This window comes from Peromyscus eremicus, chromosome 3 (genome assembly GCF_949786415.1).
Source record: "Peromyscus eremicus chromosome 3, PerEre_H2_v1, whole genome shotgun sequence".
NCBI classification, from domain to species: Eukaryota; Metazoa; Chordata; class Mammalia; order Rodentia; family Cricetidae; genus Peromyscus; species Peromyscus eremicus.
Genome location: NC_081418.1, coordinates 53028825 through 53045244, shown reverse-complemented (window position 1 = coordinate 53045244; position 16420 = coordinate 53028825). Strand labels below are relative to the sequence as shown.

Genomic DNA, 16420 nt, shown 5'->3' with positions numbered 1-16420 from the left:
CTAATTCCTCTTTTTAACTTTTTTGTTGTGCTAGGAATTGAATTTTGTGCCTTACAAATGCCAGGCAATCACTCTATCACTGAACTACCTCCCCATTCCACGATTCTTTTTTTGTTATGTATATATCACTCTGAAAGGTGTTAAGGAGGGGTACTAGTCTAAGAAATTCAGATGAGTTAGGTCAGTGCTTCTTTCTAGTGGTTTCTGTTACTGAAAACCACTTTCTACTGAAATTCTCCCTTCTCACTTCCCTATAGCTGGCAGTTTGGAGGTAGATTAGTAAGTCTGTGCTGGGCTTCCTTTGATTGATTGAGTCTCTGAGGTAGAGTGAAGATCATATCTACCTATATTTACCTTTGTCTAAACTTAGGCTTCTGGAGAAAGTTCTATCATCAAACTCCTGTGGTCCTATATATTGTGTCCTGGCTGTGACCAGGATGGGCATGGGAAGGTTGTGGGCAGGGAGAAGTGAGGTGTGAATATGAGGACTGGTGGGTTGGGATCTGGGTGGGTTTGTGCATCTTTCAGCTTCAGACTCCCTTACCACAGTATTGCTTCTGTCTGTCTCCCCTGTCAGTGCTACTGTATCAAGTTCTCTGTGCACTTCCTGTGACCTAGATCTCTTTCTCTTCTAGGCAATGGGTGAGAAGAAGAGAGGGAATAAGTGTCCTGGAATGTGTGGCATATATTTTGGAAGCATGGCCATTAAGTGGCATTATATCCTTGATAGAGAATATGTTGACCCAGAAAACATAGTGTGGGAGTATTATCTATCATCTCTTTGAATTGTGAGCATCCTGGAAGACCAGGTATGTATGTAAAGTATTTGACAAAGTAACTCCAGAGTGTTGTCCAAAAGCTTTGCTGATTTATACACTCCCACAGGCTGTGTTTCATGCTTACAACATGCCTTTGTTTCATACTCACACATGGCATTGCTTAACTCTCCAAATTTTCCATTTTGCAGTCAAGTCAAAGTCATAATTCACAAAATGACTGGGCTTCCACATACACCATGAGCTCTGAGTCTTTTTCTGGCCAGTAGTTGAAAAGAAGAAAGGTATAGGTCAGAGAATTGGGAGGACAGCTGGATGTAGTTGAACTGTAATGGTGGAAGAACTTGAAATCTTTTGTCAGTTCTTTGAGATTTCAGTGTTACTCTGGAAACAGTTGCTCATCCTGATTTTGGGCATTTTCTCTTCTATGCTAAGTGGTGAGACCCAGTCCTGTTCTCACTCACTAGGATTCAAATTCTTATCATATCATTTTTGTGAATGTGTATTGGGAAAACAGTGTTAAAGCAACCTTTGGCTTTCTGGGCAGATGCCCTGTTGTAATTATGGGAAAAAAGATGCACACAGTTCATTGTGAAGTCGTAGAAGTTTATTTTTTTACATAGCTATTTGAGCACAGAGTTCATTTCACCCTATTTAATTTTACTACAGAGATACACACAAGAAAGGAACACTCCTCCAAGTGGGTAGTTTGGTGATCTGGATCTATGGGAGACCTTCCAGTTTATGGTGTTACAGTGATTTCACGTGCAGTAGTCCTCATATAGGTAGTCACTGGGTATATTTTCTCACCTTCAGGACATATGCCGTTAGCTGGCACAACTTCCGCCTTTCCTTGTAGGACAGCATTTACTACCAAAAGGAAAGCAGACAGAACTGTTAACTTGTGAACTCTACATAGCATCATCTCCACCCTTCCTGATCTGAACATACTCTGATTCCCTTTCCTATATGCAACGTAGAGTTGCTGTTTGAACTCCCTTCCCTTAATTTCAGCTCCTTCTGTCCCCTCATTTCAATTTGGTTTCTCGTCACTTTCCCCTTTTCTTTCTGCTATAACATTGATTCTTTTACTTATTTTTTTTTATTGCTTTTTTTATTGCTGTGATACATCCTGACATTCACTGTTATCTGACATTCATAAGCAGGTAGGAAATACTCCCTCCCACTTACCAGAGACTTGAATATGCCAGAAGAAGTTGTTTGTGGTACATATGCAAGCAGTGTATGCTGCATGAGCAGAAAGATACTTGATATTTGGATTGTCCTCAGTACTGACTTTTACCTGAGGCAAAGGAAGTGGGGAAGGGTTGAAGAGTTCAATACAGAGAAGGCAGCCTGGGATTGACTGTGAAGTAAAATAAGCATTTTCCAGGGCACTGTGTGAATGGACTATCAAATATTTCCTTCTAACTATCAGGGTACACTTGATGCTTAGCAAGTTGTCTGTAAATGATGTTTCAAATTTAATTTTGGCCCCATTGAGTATAAGAAGGAAAACATCTGATGTTTCCCTTGGCATAGTGAATGACTGAAGTTTAAAAGTGTTTTTACAAGTTGTCATATATTATATTTTTCCATCTAATGGAGTGAAACTGTGTGTGTGTGTGTGTGTGTGTGTGTGTGTGTGTGTGTGTGTGTGTGTCTGTGTGTATGTGTCTGTGTATCTGTGTATCTGTGTCTGTGTGTGTCTGTGCATGTTTGACTCATCAACTGGTTTAGGGTTGGATTACTAAGCACTTTATTTTAGAAATGTCAGGGCCAAAGAGTATCGTTGTTGCGTTATGTTTAGGGTATTAGATCTTTTTCATCTGGGCTGAGGCTGAAGATGTCTAAATCAGGGTCAAAGAGAATGACACAAACCCCTCCAGAACCAAGAGGGGTTTTAAAGCAGGAGACACCAGTTGTCAGCTCTGGTGTGGTGAACTGACTGTGACAAAGACTGGTAGACAAATAGAGTTTATAACCCCAACTCTCTACCTTTTGTTTTCTAGCTGTGTGACACAGTTCTTGTCACACTGATTTTTCCTCCTGTCATCGTAAGATGACAGTATTGATACCTGTATCCCCTGTATGAGTTCATGAATCTTTGTACTTTCTGAGTGAAATTGACCGGCACCATTTGAGACTTAAAGATGTTCATTCACTATACAAATAAAAACAGTCCCAGGTTGAAAGTTCCCAGCTAACTAATGTTTAGACATTGTTTTTACTTCAGCCAAGAGATATAAAACTTTTAATTAATGGTCAAATATAAAGAATGACTTCTACATGGGTTAAGCAGTCTACTGTGTTCTAAACTGAACAGAGAGAACATCAGGATATCTACCCAGTCCCAGATCGAAAAAGATTTCTAGCATTATTTTTATCTGGGTAAACATCAGAGACTTTTACCCTGTATTTCTATTATGGCTTTTGGTATAACTAAAAATTTTCCTCCTTTTTGTAATGATTTTTTAAATTTCAGTTTTAAAAAAGATTTACACATATATTTTTTATGTGTGTATAGGAGAGAGAGTGTGTGCGCACACCCAGTGTCCACAAAGACCAGAAGATGGTGTCAGATGCCCTAGAACATGACCCACCCATCCTCTGAAAAAGCAAGTACTCTTAACCACTGAATCATATCTCTAGCCCTCAAACCTTCTTTTTGTATGTCTTTTCTAAAAGTCCAAAGAGAATGTTAAGGAATTGTGAAAGACAATGAGCAGGAGGTGAAGAATTTGGAACAACCGAAGAAGAAAGTAGACCTAGGAATGAAGGTGGAGACAGTGTGTGTCCATGCTTATAGGGTGTAAATGAGCCCTCACATTAAGGGACAGCACAGTCACCTCTCTGCTATATTTCTTAGACCTGCTAAAAGTATATTGATCAGCCTCTTCTTGACTCTCCACAATTACTGCATGAGGTGGAGTCAGGGGGTGAGAGGAGGAAGGAACATAGACTGATAGTGTTTCTTGTTCATTGCATCTCATGTTTATCTTTGTTGCATTGCCATTTTCCTTATTTTCGTGCTTCCCATTCCTTTTCCTTCCTCCTAAATTTTCCTCTTGTTTCCTTGTGAAGACCTTTAGCCCACAGTTAAAAGCCCCCACTCAGCAATCTCCTTCATAACCCTATTACTTTACCTTTAGGAATTTGTAACACATACATTTCTAACACAATTTATCTGAGTTTCAGAGCTATGTACACAGAAACACTTTAAAGAGCAGCATTTAGCACCATATCAACTCGCTGAAATTTCTTTATGATAATACTTCTTTTTCATGTTAACTCTGTTACTCACTTACCGCCATACATTTATCCACATTGTTTGTAATTGTGATTTCTACTGTACATTCATTTGCGTTTTTTATTGGAGAAATTTTCATGTTTACTGAAAATAGATTGTTCCTGTAACAGTAGAAAAAAGCAGAAACAAAAAAAAATCACGTTAAAGTCCACTACTCAGGTGTCCTTTTATTAATAGGCAGAGAGTATCAGGAACCAACTGTCAAGGAGACACTTGTGAAGTTCAACACTTTACTCTGGAAGGACCCTCTGCATGCAACTTCTCTCAAAGTATTCCATGTTTCTAGCCGACACACATATCCAACAGGATGAGACAAATGGAGGCCAGAATATTAAAAAAAAAAAAAATGGCCACAGTCCTGGTCACCTCTTGAATGTGGAGACCTGGGCTGGCAAAGCTTCTTTCTCTTTGTCTATTCCCAGTCACTATTCCCTGGTAGAGGTTCATAATTTCACAGTCTACTTCAGTACACTCACCATTCTCTTTTCCTTATACAATTATCTAAAATCCCCCTTCTCAAAGCAGAGGATTTGAAAACCCCAGAGTCTCTTAATTCAATCATGTAGATCAACCAGCTTTATAGTAACAACTGATTCATCTCAGTATTTTTTCTTCAGCTCACTGCTCTTTAACTCTGATGTAGGGAGCTCCAGAAGTTTTAGTTGACAAAAGTTCTATTCTCAACTCAAATCCTCTTGATATCATTTCCTGTTTTGCCCAGACCTCTACCTCTCTTAACGAAATGGTCTCCCATAGCAGGTAAAATTTCCCCATCCAAATCTCCATGGATTCATTACCATCTGGTAGATTCTCCTTTCCCACATGGTTCTGTGTGCTGCTAGTGGACTCTGATTTCTCCCTGTAACTCAAGGCTTTCCTCTTGTAAAAAGTCAAAGAATCCTTTGTATATTTTTTTTTCTTTGTAGGAATTTGAATCTGACATTTCTTTCCTCCTTCTGTCACAGACTTAGATAGTAGATTTATCACATGAGGAACCTTGTGTAAAGGAACATGTAGAGAAGAGTGGGGTACATGATCAAGTTTCTGCATTATTTTCTTTTGTTTAAACAAACCTGCTCCCATTGTGGTCAACAGAGCCCTACATATTGGAGTTGATGAAGATGTTGGCCTTTGCTTTATAATAATTTTTCTATGGGTAATTTATTAGTCTTGTTTTTGTTGTTATTTGAGTCAAGACATCCACTCTGTTACCAGGGGAGTCTTGAAAGTACATTCCTTCGCTTCTATATACAAAGCTTAAAATTAGAGATGAATTATAGCCTATCCATTGCTTATTCCCCAAATATAGGGCAAGCTCACCTCTCTGCTCATATTTCTCATGTTGATGAAAATGATAAAACTATAAACCTATGCAGAAAAGTCATTTTTAACAGAAACTTTTAATTATCACCTAGTAATTTGGTATCAAGACATAGGCTTGAGAAGCTACATATTGCCTCAGAGTTTAGAAAAGTGAAACTCAGAGACACAAATAATGAGAATCCAATATGTGTTCTCATCAAGTAGGAACATATCCTAGGAAGGTGGTGAGGGAAAAGGAGTGCCTTACCTATTGTCCTGACCATAGGCAGTCTCCAGAATTAAGCACATAACCAGGAGATGTATAACAGCTCCCAGCTGGTGGAGAACTTGTAGAGAAAGCATGTTGTAAGAGTTGACACTCCTGAGTCTTGACGATCTGGAACCCAGATCTCTACTTTTATTTGTAGCCAGTGGACAAATGAAGCAGATGGGCAGCTCCACCCAGTTGAAATCGTCATATGTTGGGATCCCTTCCATTGAGACCTTGTTTATTCTTCTGTAACAAAGGTCAGTATTCAGCTGGAACTTCAAATTGGATTATAGTGAATAAGAAATGAGTTTTTCTTTGTTTTGCCAATATGAGATTAGAATGTTCTTAGATTATTAGGGTGGATCCACTTCCAATTTTCATAAGTAAGATTTGTTTTTTAATCCTTTGCTTCCTTACCTGCTCTTATTGTGGAGATATGTAAATGTTAATTACTTCTTTCTATCTTCTGATACCATAGAATCTCACCTACTTAGTAACTCAGAGAACCTCACCTCAAAATTTTTCTGTAGTTGAGCTATGACTACCAATTTTATTATTACTCAACTCACTTGTTTTGTGTCTGTAGGTCCAATGGGTCATCTGTAGGATATGATGGTCCTCCCTTGCACGCATAGAAAGTTTCTTGAGAATTCAAGGCATATTTTTATGAAGAAGTAACATGTGACTTGGGGGGTACAGATAAATTTGATATAATTTTAACCATTTCTTCGGAGAGCAAAAACTCAGTCAGCTTAGCTTCTTGTGTATTGGTTCTTCCAGAAGACTTAGGTTCACGTTGAAGGGACTCTGGACAGCCCTAGTGTGGTGAACAGGACTCTGGCAGGCCTTGCCCTTCTCCCCCATCCCCTCTTCCTTGCTAAAAACCATTAGATTACATTCCTAAAGCTAGCCACCAAGGTCTGTTCCATTATTTGGACACTTCCTCCTCCTGAGACTGACTACCAAGGTCTTGCTATCATAGTATTGAGGTCCAGCACTCAAAAGCCCCTTTTGGCTCACCTAATTAAGATGTCTAATTAAAATCAAACACGTTATCCTGACACAAGGTTTCCCTTTGTATTTTTATCAACGGCTATTTTCCTATGTGCTACATCTGTCTCCCCTCTATTCAGCGGCAGCCTTGTCACTCTCGGACAAATATTCCTGCCCCCTTTCCCTTGTTCCTTTCCCTTCTCCCTTGTCCTCTATCTCCTGTCTTTTTTTGCTTTTCCCCTGCCCTCTGTCTCTCTGGTACAAATAAATCTCCTTTGTCCTTGGTCTTGGGTGTCCTACGTGATACTTTTTCTTTTACACGTTAAATATGTAGGGATTATAATCCAGAAACTTCCAGGAAAGGTCTTGCAATTCTAGCCCTTTGCTCCTCTAACAGCATTTACCCCTCAGTCTGCTTTTTCCACCTGTGGGGAGCTCAGATGTGAAGAGAGATACTGGGCTCCATTTTCAATGGGAATTTGTGCTCACCTCCACTGAACTCCAAGATAATAAGTAAGCTGAAGAAACTCTTGCAGAGTTAGAGTAACTAGGGGACCTATGGATTAGCCCACCTACCATTGAAACAAGAGAATCTTGATACCCTGTGTTAGATGGCAAGGTGATGTCTAAGAGTGGATGGGTCAGGATTGCTCAGAATTCAGAGTGTCAGCTATTCCAGAATTCTCCCTGAGGTAGATTGCTGAGGTGACAGGATCTCGAGTTTACATGTGGTTTGAGATGGCATCTGCTCCATTAGCTTTTTATTTTACCAGTGTTGCCTGTGGATTGGGAGGGGCTATTCTCAAGTACCAGATGCTATGCATCCTTATATTTTTTTAAATATAAACTCATTAAATGAACTTCCTCATTTCCTTTACATTCATTGTTTACTTAAGAATTTTTTGAGTTTTCTTTCTCTTTTGTTTAATTTATCTGTTTGTCAGTCTTGCTTAATTTTTAAAGAAATAGTTTTTTATTTCATTGATTCCTTGTAATTGTTAAAGTTTCTATTGCTTTAAGTTCAGGAAAATGGGGAAAAAGATGACCTGGACCAGCAAGTCATTCTTCAGTGACAGGGTCCTTGGGAGAGAGGATCAGGAGATCAGAAAATAAACAGGAAAAAAGTTAGAAAATGTAAGAAAGTTTAGGATCAGGAGGTCTTTCAAAAGCTATGCCTTGGATTAAAGGTGTGCACCACCACCACCCGGCCCAGAGGCAGGCGGATCTCTGTGAGTTCGAGGGTCAGCCTGGGCTACCAAGTGAGTTCCAGGAAAGGCGCACAGCTACACCAAGAAACCCTGTCTCGAAAAACAAAAAAAAAACAAAACAACAACAACAACAAAAAAAGCTATGTCTTATGAGAAGCAACCTTATTAAGAAGTAAAGCATCTTATATAGTATTTCTGGGGGAGAAACAGAAGAAGTTGGCAGGAAGCTAATTGAATAATGTTACACAAGGGAACACAGGGTATCTCAAGAACATCACAGACTGGAGCACACAGCAGCCTTGAGACTGATTAGCATAGCCCCCTACAATGGGAAGAGTTGGGTTCTTAGGATCTCTATATATACATCAGGGCCTCAGGGAAAATTGCCCAAAGCCCTTGCCCTAGGGTATTATTGGCTCTGCCAAGCATGTTCCTAGTTTTGAAAAGGAGTTATATTCCTTTTCCATACATCAAGGCCTCAGGGCAAGCCTCAGTTGATCAGGTCAGCTTTCAACAGGAATAAGATAAGGTAACTGAGAGATGAAACATAATCAAATAATGTTACATCTATGGAAAAGCCTGGATCCTTATTTAACCACAGGAACTATTCTTCATTAAAGACTAATAGTAGTTTAGCCTCTAAACCTATCAGTGCAGGAGGAGGCTGGGCATATAGGAAAGACAGCTAAAATTAACGCCATTTTAGGGGTGTCAACGAAACAATACAGTAGAAGCTCCCTAAAATATATACAAAAATGAAGGCAAAACAAATAAAACCATCAATTAATGGGGAGACAGAGCCCCAAATGGGTATCACTTGTTTCCAAATAAAGCTTCCAGTACCAGGATTGTGTTACAGCTAATTTAGTTGTTGGCCCAAGTGGTCTCCTGGGAATTCCCAAACAACCCAGGCTCTTGTGGAGACTACAAGTTGTTCTACACAAATTGACAGCCAAGCCCCATTGCTGAAGACAACACTTACACAACTCATTGAACATGAAGAATTTGAGCTGGTGCCTGCACAGAAATTTCATCCCTACATTTAATGCCTTTGGTGCAGAAAGGTATCTGCAAGGCTACCGAAGAGGAAATGTAAACACCAACCCAGCCACAAACCATTTGTTCTACAATGGTGTCTTCTGTACAAAATATGCTAATTCAGTGGTGACACAAAGCTTATGGGAATAATCCACCAATATCTGACTTGACTCAAGTCCTACTTCACCAAATGGAGCCCATATCTGACACTGCTTAGGTGACCAAGAATGTGAGACCAGATAGCCTAGGGACCTAGGGTAGAACCAAATACTACTGTTGTAAAAAAATAAATAAATAAAGCAGAACAAAACATAAAGTAGCAACAAAATGAATCCTAATGACTCCTTGTCATGCTCATATATCAGCACCTGCTCAGCCATTATCAGAGAAGCTTCCTCCTGCAGCAGATGGGAACAAATACAGGGACCCACAGCCAGACAACATGCAAAGAGCAAGAGAACTTGGAACACTCAGTCCTATACAGGATGTCTCTCCATCAAATCTCTCCCCTTGGGGCTCAAGGAACTCTTCAGAAGAAGAGGCAGAAAGAGTGTAAGAGCTGGAGGGGATGGAAGACACCAAGAAAACAAGATCCAAGAAATCAACAAGTACTCTTAACTACTGAGCACACTTTCCATCCCCATCCTGTTTTTCAGTTTTGTTTTGTTTTGTTTTTCTAATGAGAGGCAGAAATGGAGTGGATTTGGATGGGAGGGGCAGAGGGGATAAAGTAGGAGGAGTGGAGGGCAGGGAAACCATAATTAGAATGTATTATATGAAGAAAAAAATCCATTTTCAATAAAATGAAAAACAATGAGAAAGAAAGAGAAATATCAAATAGAAACAGATTTTCGAGCCAATGGCCCAGCTGTACCAGAAAACAGAGCTCTGTCTTTTCTCTTTTACTTAGCAGTACTTCTGGGATAGACACAGGCTTTGTCTCATGCATCTGGAATTGAGGGGCAGCAATTTATGCTGTTGTAGAGATTTGTATTCACAACACTGTAATACAGTGTAGGGTGTTCATCTCTTTATGTGTCTTTTGCCCTGAGGGTGTCCTAAGAGCCTTTTGGGAGGCATTTCTCCACATTGCAGACCATGGTCCCACCTCATGAATTCATGAAAATGACACCAATGAAATAAATATGATTTGCTGTACATTGAGCTGATCTGTTTAAAATAAATAACAATACATGGTTTTCAGAAGTAAACGTGTGCTGGATGTGTTACAAGAGAAGTGATATTTACATTAGTGTTTCATTGATTTTCATTTGCAGAATCTCAGGTGGTGGCAGCGTTTCAGCACCGTGGAAGCCAGCCTGGTGATAACAGGAGAGACTGAGGATGGGATACCAACCACATCATGACAGATGTGCAGGGACAAATGTGTGCACCCGTGTAGGAATGTAAAGCTCCAGGCAATGTGAACAGGAAGGGTAACTTATCTCTTTTGAATGCAGGTGTATAACTCAATTTGTGTTAATGCTACATGAACATGTATTTTAATTTTCTGTGAAATGGATGTTGAACTTGGGTAGCATTTTCTCAGGGTCATTTCTGAGTATGTAGTTTATGCTTGATGGAGTAGAGCATAGTAGATTATTGTTTTTCTGCTTTCATGGAGTTGACAGGTTTGGGGGTGACCCTCCACTCAGTTCTGATAATAGTTTTAAATGTCTTAATTCAGGCAATCTCAAGGAATGCAGAGAATATAAGATGGTAGGATGCCTTGCTCATCTTTGATGGGGGGGAGGGGCTTGGTCCTGCCTCAACTGAATGTACCAGGCTTTGCTGACTACCCTTGGGAGGCCTTGCCCTTTTTGAAGAGGGGATGAGGGTGGGGCAGGGAAGGAGGCTGAGGGGGAGTGGGAGGAGGGATGAGAGGGGGGTCTGTGGTTGGTATGTAAAATGAATTTAATGTTTTTTAAATAAAAAAAGAATATAAGACGTCAACAGCTTCTTTTTAGTTACTTTACATTAGGGAGAATGAGGCAAATTGAGTCAGTGTCCTAAAGGTTAGAATGTTCAAATCAAAAAGCCCAAATAAGTATTAGAGCTAAGATAGAAGATGCATTGTGCAGATGAAAGTATCCACGACTTTGGCCTATGTGCCCCTCTGTTTTTCCTTTTATTTATTTACACATCAAAATGCAACAGCTTTGGCATGGATCTATTAGATTCCCCTGTAGTATTGCTTTTTTAAAATCTGTAATAAAAAGAAGCTATTGGCATCCATCTCTAGGCTTTGCATAACATATTCCATGGAACTTGGCAGCTTGGAATGAGTCATGGAGTCCTTACTGAGTGGGAGAGAATGTCATATCTACACTCTTCCATTTATATCTTGTGAACTAAACAGGAAAAATATACCTTGCAGTTTAAGAGTTCCGTTTGCAGTTAAGAATGAGTTCATGTTTGTCCTATGTTTGTTTGACACATCTGTACCAGATGTGCTTGATCACATTGTGGATGGGAGGTATGTGGGCAGGAAATATGTCAGCATGTATGCTTACCTCTGATTATCCAATCAATAGGGGGGAAGTACTCAGTCAGGAAGTACATCAGGATATATGTTATGCTTGCCTCTGGTTGGACCTGATGGGAAATACATTTCATTAGCTGAAATAGTTCTACAATATGATAGGGCACTGGGCTTTCTTTATGTAGAACAAGGAGGTACTATATGGCTTTAAGAGAAAATTGTTGTTTCTATATAAAGCACTCAAGAATCCTTTCAGATAATTTGGCTGTACTAAAAAAAAATTACAAAAGAAGGGGACCTGAGATCAAATAAATGACTGGTCCCCATTCTCATTTCCAGGTCCTCCTAGATAGTAACTCTGATGTCAACCATCTCAGGGTTTTTGACCCTTCTGTTTCTGCTGATTACTCTTGGCTCTTGCATCATTATTGCCTTAACTAGGTAATTCATGTATAGGACCCATTGAAGCTGATGGTTATTAGATCCCAATATAAACAGGTACCTATCACAGAGTCAAGGATTTGACTCAGGATAAAACTGAGTGGGGGGATGTAGTTAAAGTTTTCCTGCCTGGCCCACAGTCAGTACAAATCTCTCTCACCTGCCAGTCCCACAGCCGCTCAGACCCAACCAAGTAACACAGAGACTTATATTGCTTACAAACTGTATGGCCGTGGCAGGCTTCTTGCTAACTGTTCTTACAGCTTAAATTAATCCATTTCTATAAATCTATACCTTGCCACATGGCTCGTGGCTTATTGGCATCTTCACATGCTGTTTGTCATCGTGGCAGCTGGCAGTGTCTCTCTTCTGCCTTCCTGTTCTCTCAATTCTCCTCTCTGTTAGTCCCGCCTATACTTTCTGCCTGGCCACTGGCCAATCAGTGATTTATTGATTGACCAATCAACAACACATTTGACATACAGACCATCCCACAGCACTTCCCCTTTTCTTTTCTTAAAAAGGAAGGTTTTAACCTTTACACATCTCCAAAGTCAGCTTGGTATATTTGGGAATTTGGGCGTAGCTTCTCTTACTACTTCCTGCTGGAGGGGGGAGATAAAGAAAATTTTAGGATCATGGAGTAGCCCATGAGGGTGTATCGTCTGAGCCAGTTGCCTTGAAACAGTCCTGGATGTTGGATCATATAGGCCTTGGTGTCATCAGAGACCTTTTAGGTGGTCTTGGCTGGTCAAACCTGATGTATCTTAATCTGGAACAAATCCATAGCCTTTGGCTTTCTGTGGAAACAAAAGCAGAGCCTCCTTTCCAAAGCAACATATCCTTACATCCAAATTTTGAAGTCAAGGTACCTTTAAAATATCCATATTGGTTTAACTCAACAGCTTTTATGATCAAATGTTTTTCTCTAGTTACGAATATCAAAGAGAACATAATCCGGATTCTCTGTGTGGTAGCCATCTTTACGTGGCTTATTTTTTATATTACCTTGAGCCTATTGCTTTAAAATGTAGCATCCATCAACTTTCAGAAATAGTGGGTCTATGCTTCTATCAAAGCAGTGTGTAGCCCAGAAACCTCTTTTTTTTTTTTTTTTTTTTTTTTTTTTTTGGTACTAGCAAGGACTAAATCCACCACTCAGCTTAATGTGCCACTTGCAGAGGCCTCAGGGGGAATCTGTGGTTGGTATGTAAAATGAATAAAAAAAATTCTTAAATTAAAAAAATTAGTAACAGCAACAAGAAGCTTCAAGGGGGTACTGTGAGACCAAAGCAGAAAAAATATACCCTGTAGGTTAAGAGTTCTGTTTGCAGTTAAGTCTTAAGTTCCTGTTTGTCCTATGTTTGTTTGAGACATCTGCACCAGATGTGCTTGATCACATGTGGGCAGGAGGTATGTGCTTGCTTCCGATTGGACCTGATGGGAAAGATGGTGGCCCTGGCCTTTTTAAGCCCCTGCAAAATGTGACATGGCCATTTTCTGGGAACCCAGGAAAGGACCTGGCTAGAGTCCATCTTCCTGGCTAGTATTTAATTAAAGCTTACTTCAAATTTGACTTGAAGATTATATATAGTAGTAGTCTTATTCTTAACTGGTGGGATTAACAATCTCTGGAGGTGTTATTTATAATTTAGGAAATTCACTTATCTATTGTAAAAAGCAAAACCTACTTACTTTAAAGTCTTATCCTTCTCCTAGCTTGTTTATGTTTCAAAGTTGAGTGTGTGTGTTGGTAATCTGGGGATTTGAGGGCAGCAGAGAAAGCTCAAGGAGGAGCTAATAGGTCACTAGAAGAGATCTGCAAGTACCTTAGCTATATGACAAAACAAGACACTAGAAGACACAGCAAGTGCCACATATGAGAAGCTCTGATATAATTTGACTTTATAATCATATAATTCATACAGTAAAGTTGGAGATGTTAGGATCCATGAGAAGTCCTATAAAAGATCACCAGTCATGATTCAATTACTAAGAGCATTTATTACACCAGCATGCATGTGGGGTCGCTCACCTGTACATACAAAATGGCGCTGACCTTGATAGGGATGTGTAAGCTCCTTTTAAGCACAGCTAAGGGGAGTTTCAGGGTCAAATAGATCATTTTATCTACAACTGGCTTATACAAGTGACAATCATGTTAATACATTTCTAATTGGTTAGAGCTAGCAGGAGTTGGCTAAGGCCATAGTTTTTCCATTCTTGGGCAAGTCTGGACAAGTCCCAGGCTTTGTCCTTATTTGGTTATTGCCTTGAGGTACCTGGGGGGGGGGCGGCGTTGGTCCAGGCCTAGTACATGCAATTCTCCTCATCCTTACTGTCAGGGGGCATTGGTGATTGATTGCTCTGTGTACCTGGCTTCCTCAGAAACTGTCTGTCCAGTTTTAAGAGGCAGGGACTGAGGCCTGGTTCTTAACTGAGTTATTAGGAGCCTGTCATGGTGTTTGCCTGGCCTTCTCAGAAACATGTTCCTTTTTGTTGCTGTGCTAAAACTAGCACAATCACAAGCAACTTTGGGAAACATTTATTTGGGCTTACAGTTCCAGAAAGAAGAGTCCATAATGGTGGGAAGACTCACCATGGTGGGTAGCAAGTGGCAGCATGGTAAAAAGAGCTGGAAGCTGAGAGATCACATCTTCAACCATACAGGAAGCAGAAAGAGTGAACCGGAAGTGAGGGGAGGCTATAAACTCTCAAACCCCACCCTCAGCCATGCGTTTCCTCCAGCAAGGCTCTACCTCCCAAAGTTCCATAACCTTTCCAAACAGCACCACCAGCTATGGACTAATTGTTCTAACACTGTTGCCTATTAGGAACATTTCTCATTCAACCTACTGTGTCTCTTTTTATTTATTTAAGCAGTAGTAAGAAAGTGAGATTTCTTTCATTTTGGGGGATGGGGCAGATGGGGCATTGGCATAATTAACTTGGAACACAAAGAAGTGTAGATGGTAGGGTGTCTTACCTAGTCACTGAGTTGGGTGTTTCTGTTAAGTTATATAGCAAAGGCACCTTCTCTGCCTCTCTGCTTCTGAATAGTGGACAGGTTCTTGTGGTGTTGAAAAATTCTTGCACTGTTGAAGTAAGAGCACAGTCAAGCTCTCAGAACTGGTGTCAAAACCTAGGCTTGCCAACCTGAAAGGTGGCCCTAACTGGCATTTCAGCCTCTTTGCACGTCAATGACCAAATTCTTCTGAGCAATCTTGGGCTTCCCTGTGAGTGAAATCTTGTTTTCCTTTTTTTTTTTTTTTTTTTTTTTTTTTTTGTGTGTGTGTGTGTGTGTGTGTGTGTGTGTATGTGTGTGTAGTTTACACTTGTGTACATGTGTGGGTGGGTATTCTCACCTGTGCATGCATATTTGGAGGCCAGAAGTGGGTTTCTTCCTCTATGTCTCTCCACCTTATTTTTTGAACAAGGTGTGATACTGAACCTAGAGCTCCCTGTTTCATCTACACTGGCTGCCACCAGGTACCTGGAGTTGGCTTGTATTGTCTTTGAAAACTTTTCCCAGATACTGGGGCCATAGGTACATTCAGCCACTTTCAATGCTTCACATGAATGATGAAGATTCAAATCCAAGCTCACAAGTCTGTGCTGTAAGTGAATGAAAAAAAAAAAAAAAGAAATAAAAGGAAGAACATGACTGCCCCTAGGTAGGTATGGTGGAGGAGAAGGTTTATTGCAGACAAAAGGGAGAGCATAGCCAGAGGCAGGCACATCTGGCAGAGTCCAGAATGAACATGACCCTTTGCTGGGCCATGTGAAGAGAGGGGGGAAGGGAGAGGAGAAAAGGGAGAGGGGAGAGGAGAGAGGGGAGAGAAAAGGAGAAAAGGGAGGGGGAGAGGAGAGGGGAGAGAGGAGGGGGAAAGGGAGAAGGGAGAGGTGTAGCACAAATTCTAGTTGGTCTGAATAAAAACTTGGAGCCAGGTACTGGGGTAAATGCTGAAAGATTAGTAAAGGAGCGAGCCACTAGAGAGACTTCTTATCTCTGTGGAATTTTCAGGCTGAAGCCTTATCACTTCCTCTTCTGCTCAGCCACATCACTTTCTGTTTCCTCCTCCCAAGTGCTGGGATTAAAGGTGTGTGCCAAGGCTGCCTGGCCTCTAGTGGCTAGCTCTGCACTCTGATCTCCAGGCAAACTTTAAGGCGAAAAGGGAGAGCCAGCAAAGTAAAGGTTAGATGAAAGGGCCAGATAACAAAAATGGCTGGATTATATAGGAAAGGTCAATTTGGGGAAGAGCAGCTTAGCCCCTAGGCTAGGGAAGTTCAGGGTAAGAGGCAGGGTATGCCAGCCATACCCTTTAACAGGTAGAGACTGAGGGATGCTTGGTGAATCTGGCGGCCAGGTCCACTTTGATATGTTAAATAGGCACCCAGGCATTGTCTTAGGTTTGAGACTTAACAGTAAGCATACCACTGAGCCATCTACCCAGACCTGACTTATTTTTGACATTTAAATATTTGACTTGCATGTAACACAAGTTTTCCTTTTGAGAATTTCCCATTGATCAAAACATTCCATAAGCATGTTAATTTTGATGCAGTTTCTTGTGGAGCAAAGTACACTCTTAGTCTTTT

At 40.5% G+C, this 16420-nt stretch overlaps 1 protein-coding gene across 1 annotated transcript; it reads right to left on the bottom strand.

Annotated features, from left to right (window-relative positions):
* Positions 1 to 1518: 1518 nt before the first annotated feature.
* Positions 1519 to 5751, bottom strand: LOC131906267 (prolactin-inducible protein homolog). Its single transcript, XM_059257027.1, has 4 exons — positions 5657 to 5751; positions 4085 to 4187; positions 1968 to 2079; positions 1519 to 1646 (listed from the first exon to the last, which is right to left on the bottom strand). Exons 1-4 carry the CDS (start codon positions 5749 to 5751, stop codon positions 1519 to 1521), a joined length of 438 nt encoding a protein of 145 aa, XP_059113010.1.
* Positions 5752 to 16420: the final 10669 nt, after the last annotated feature.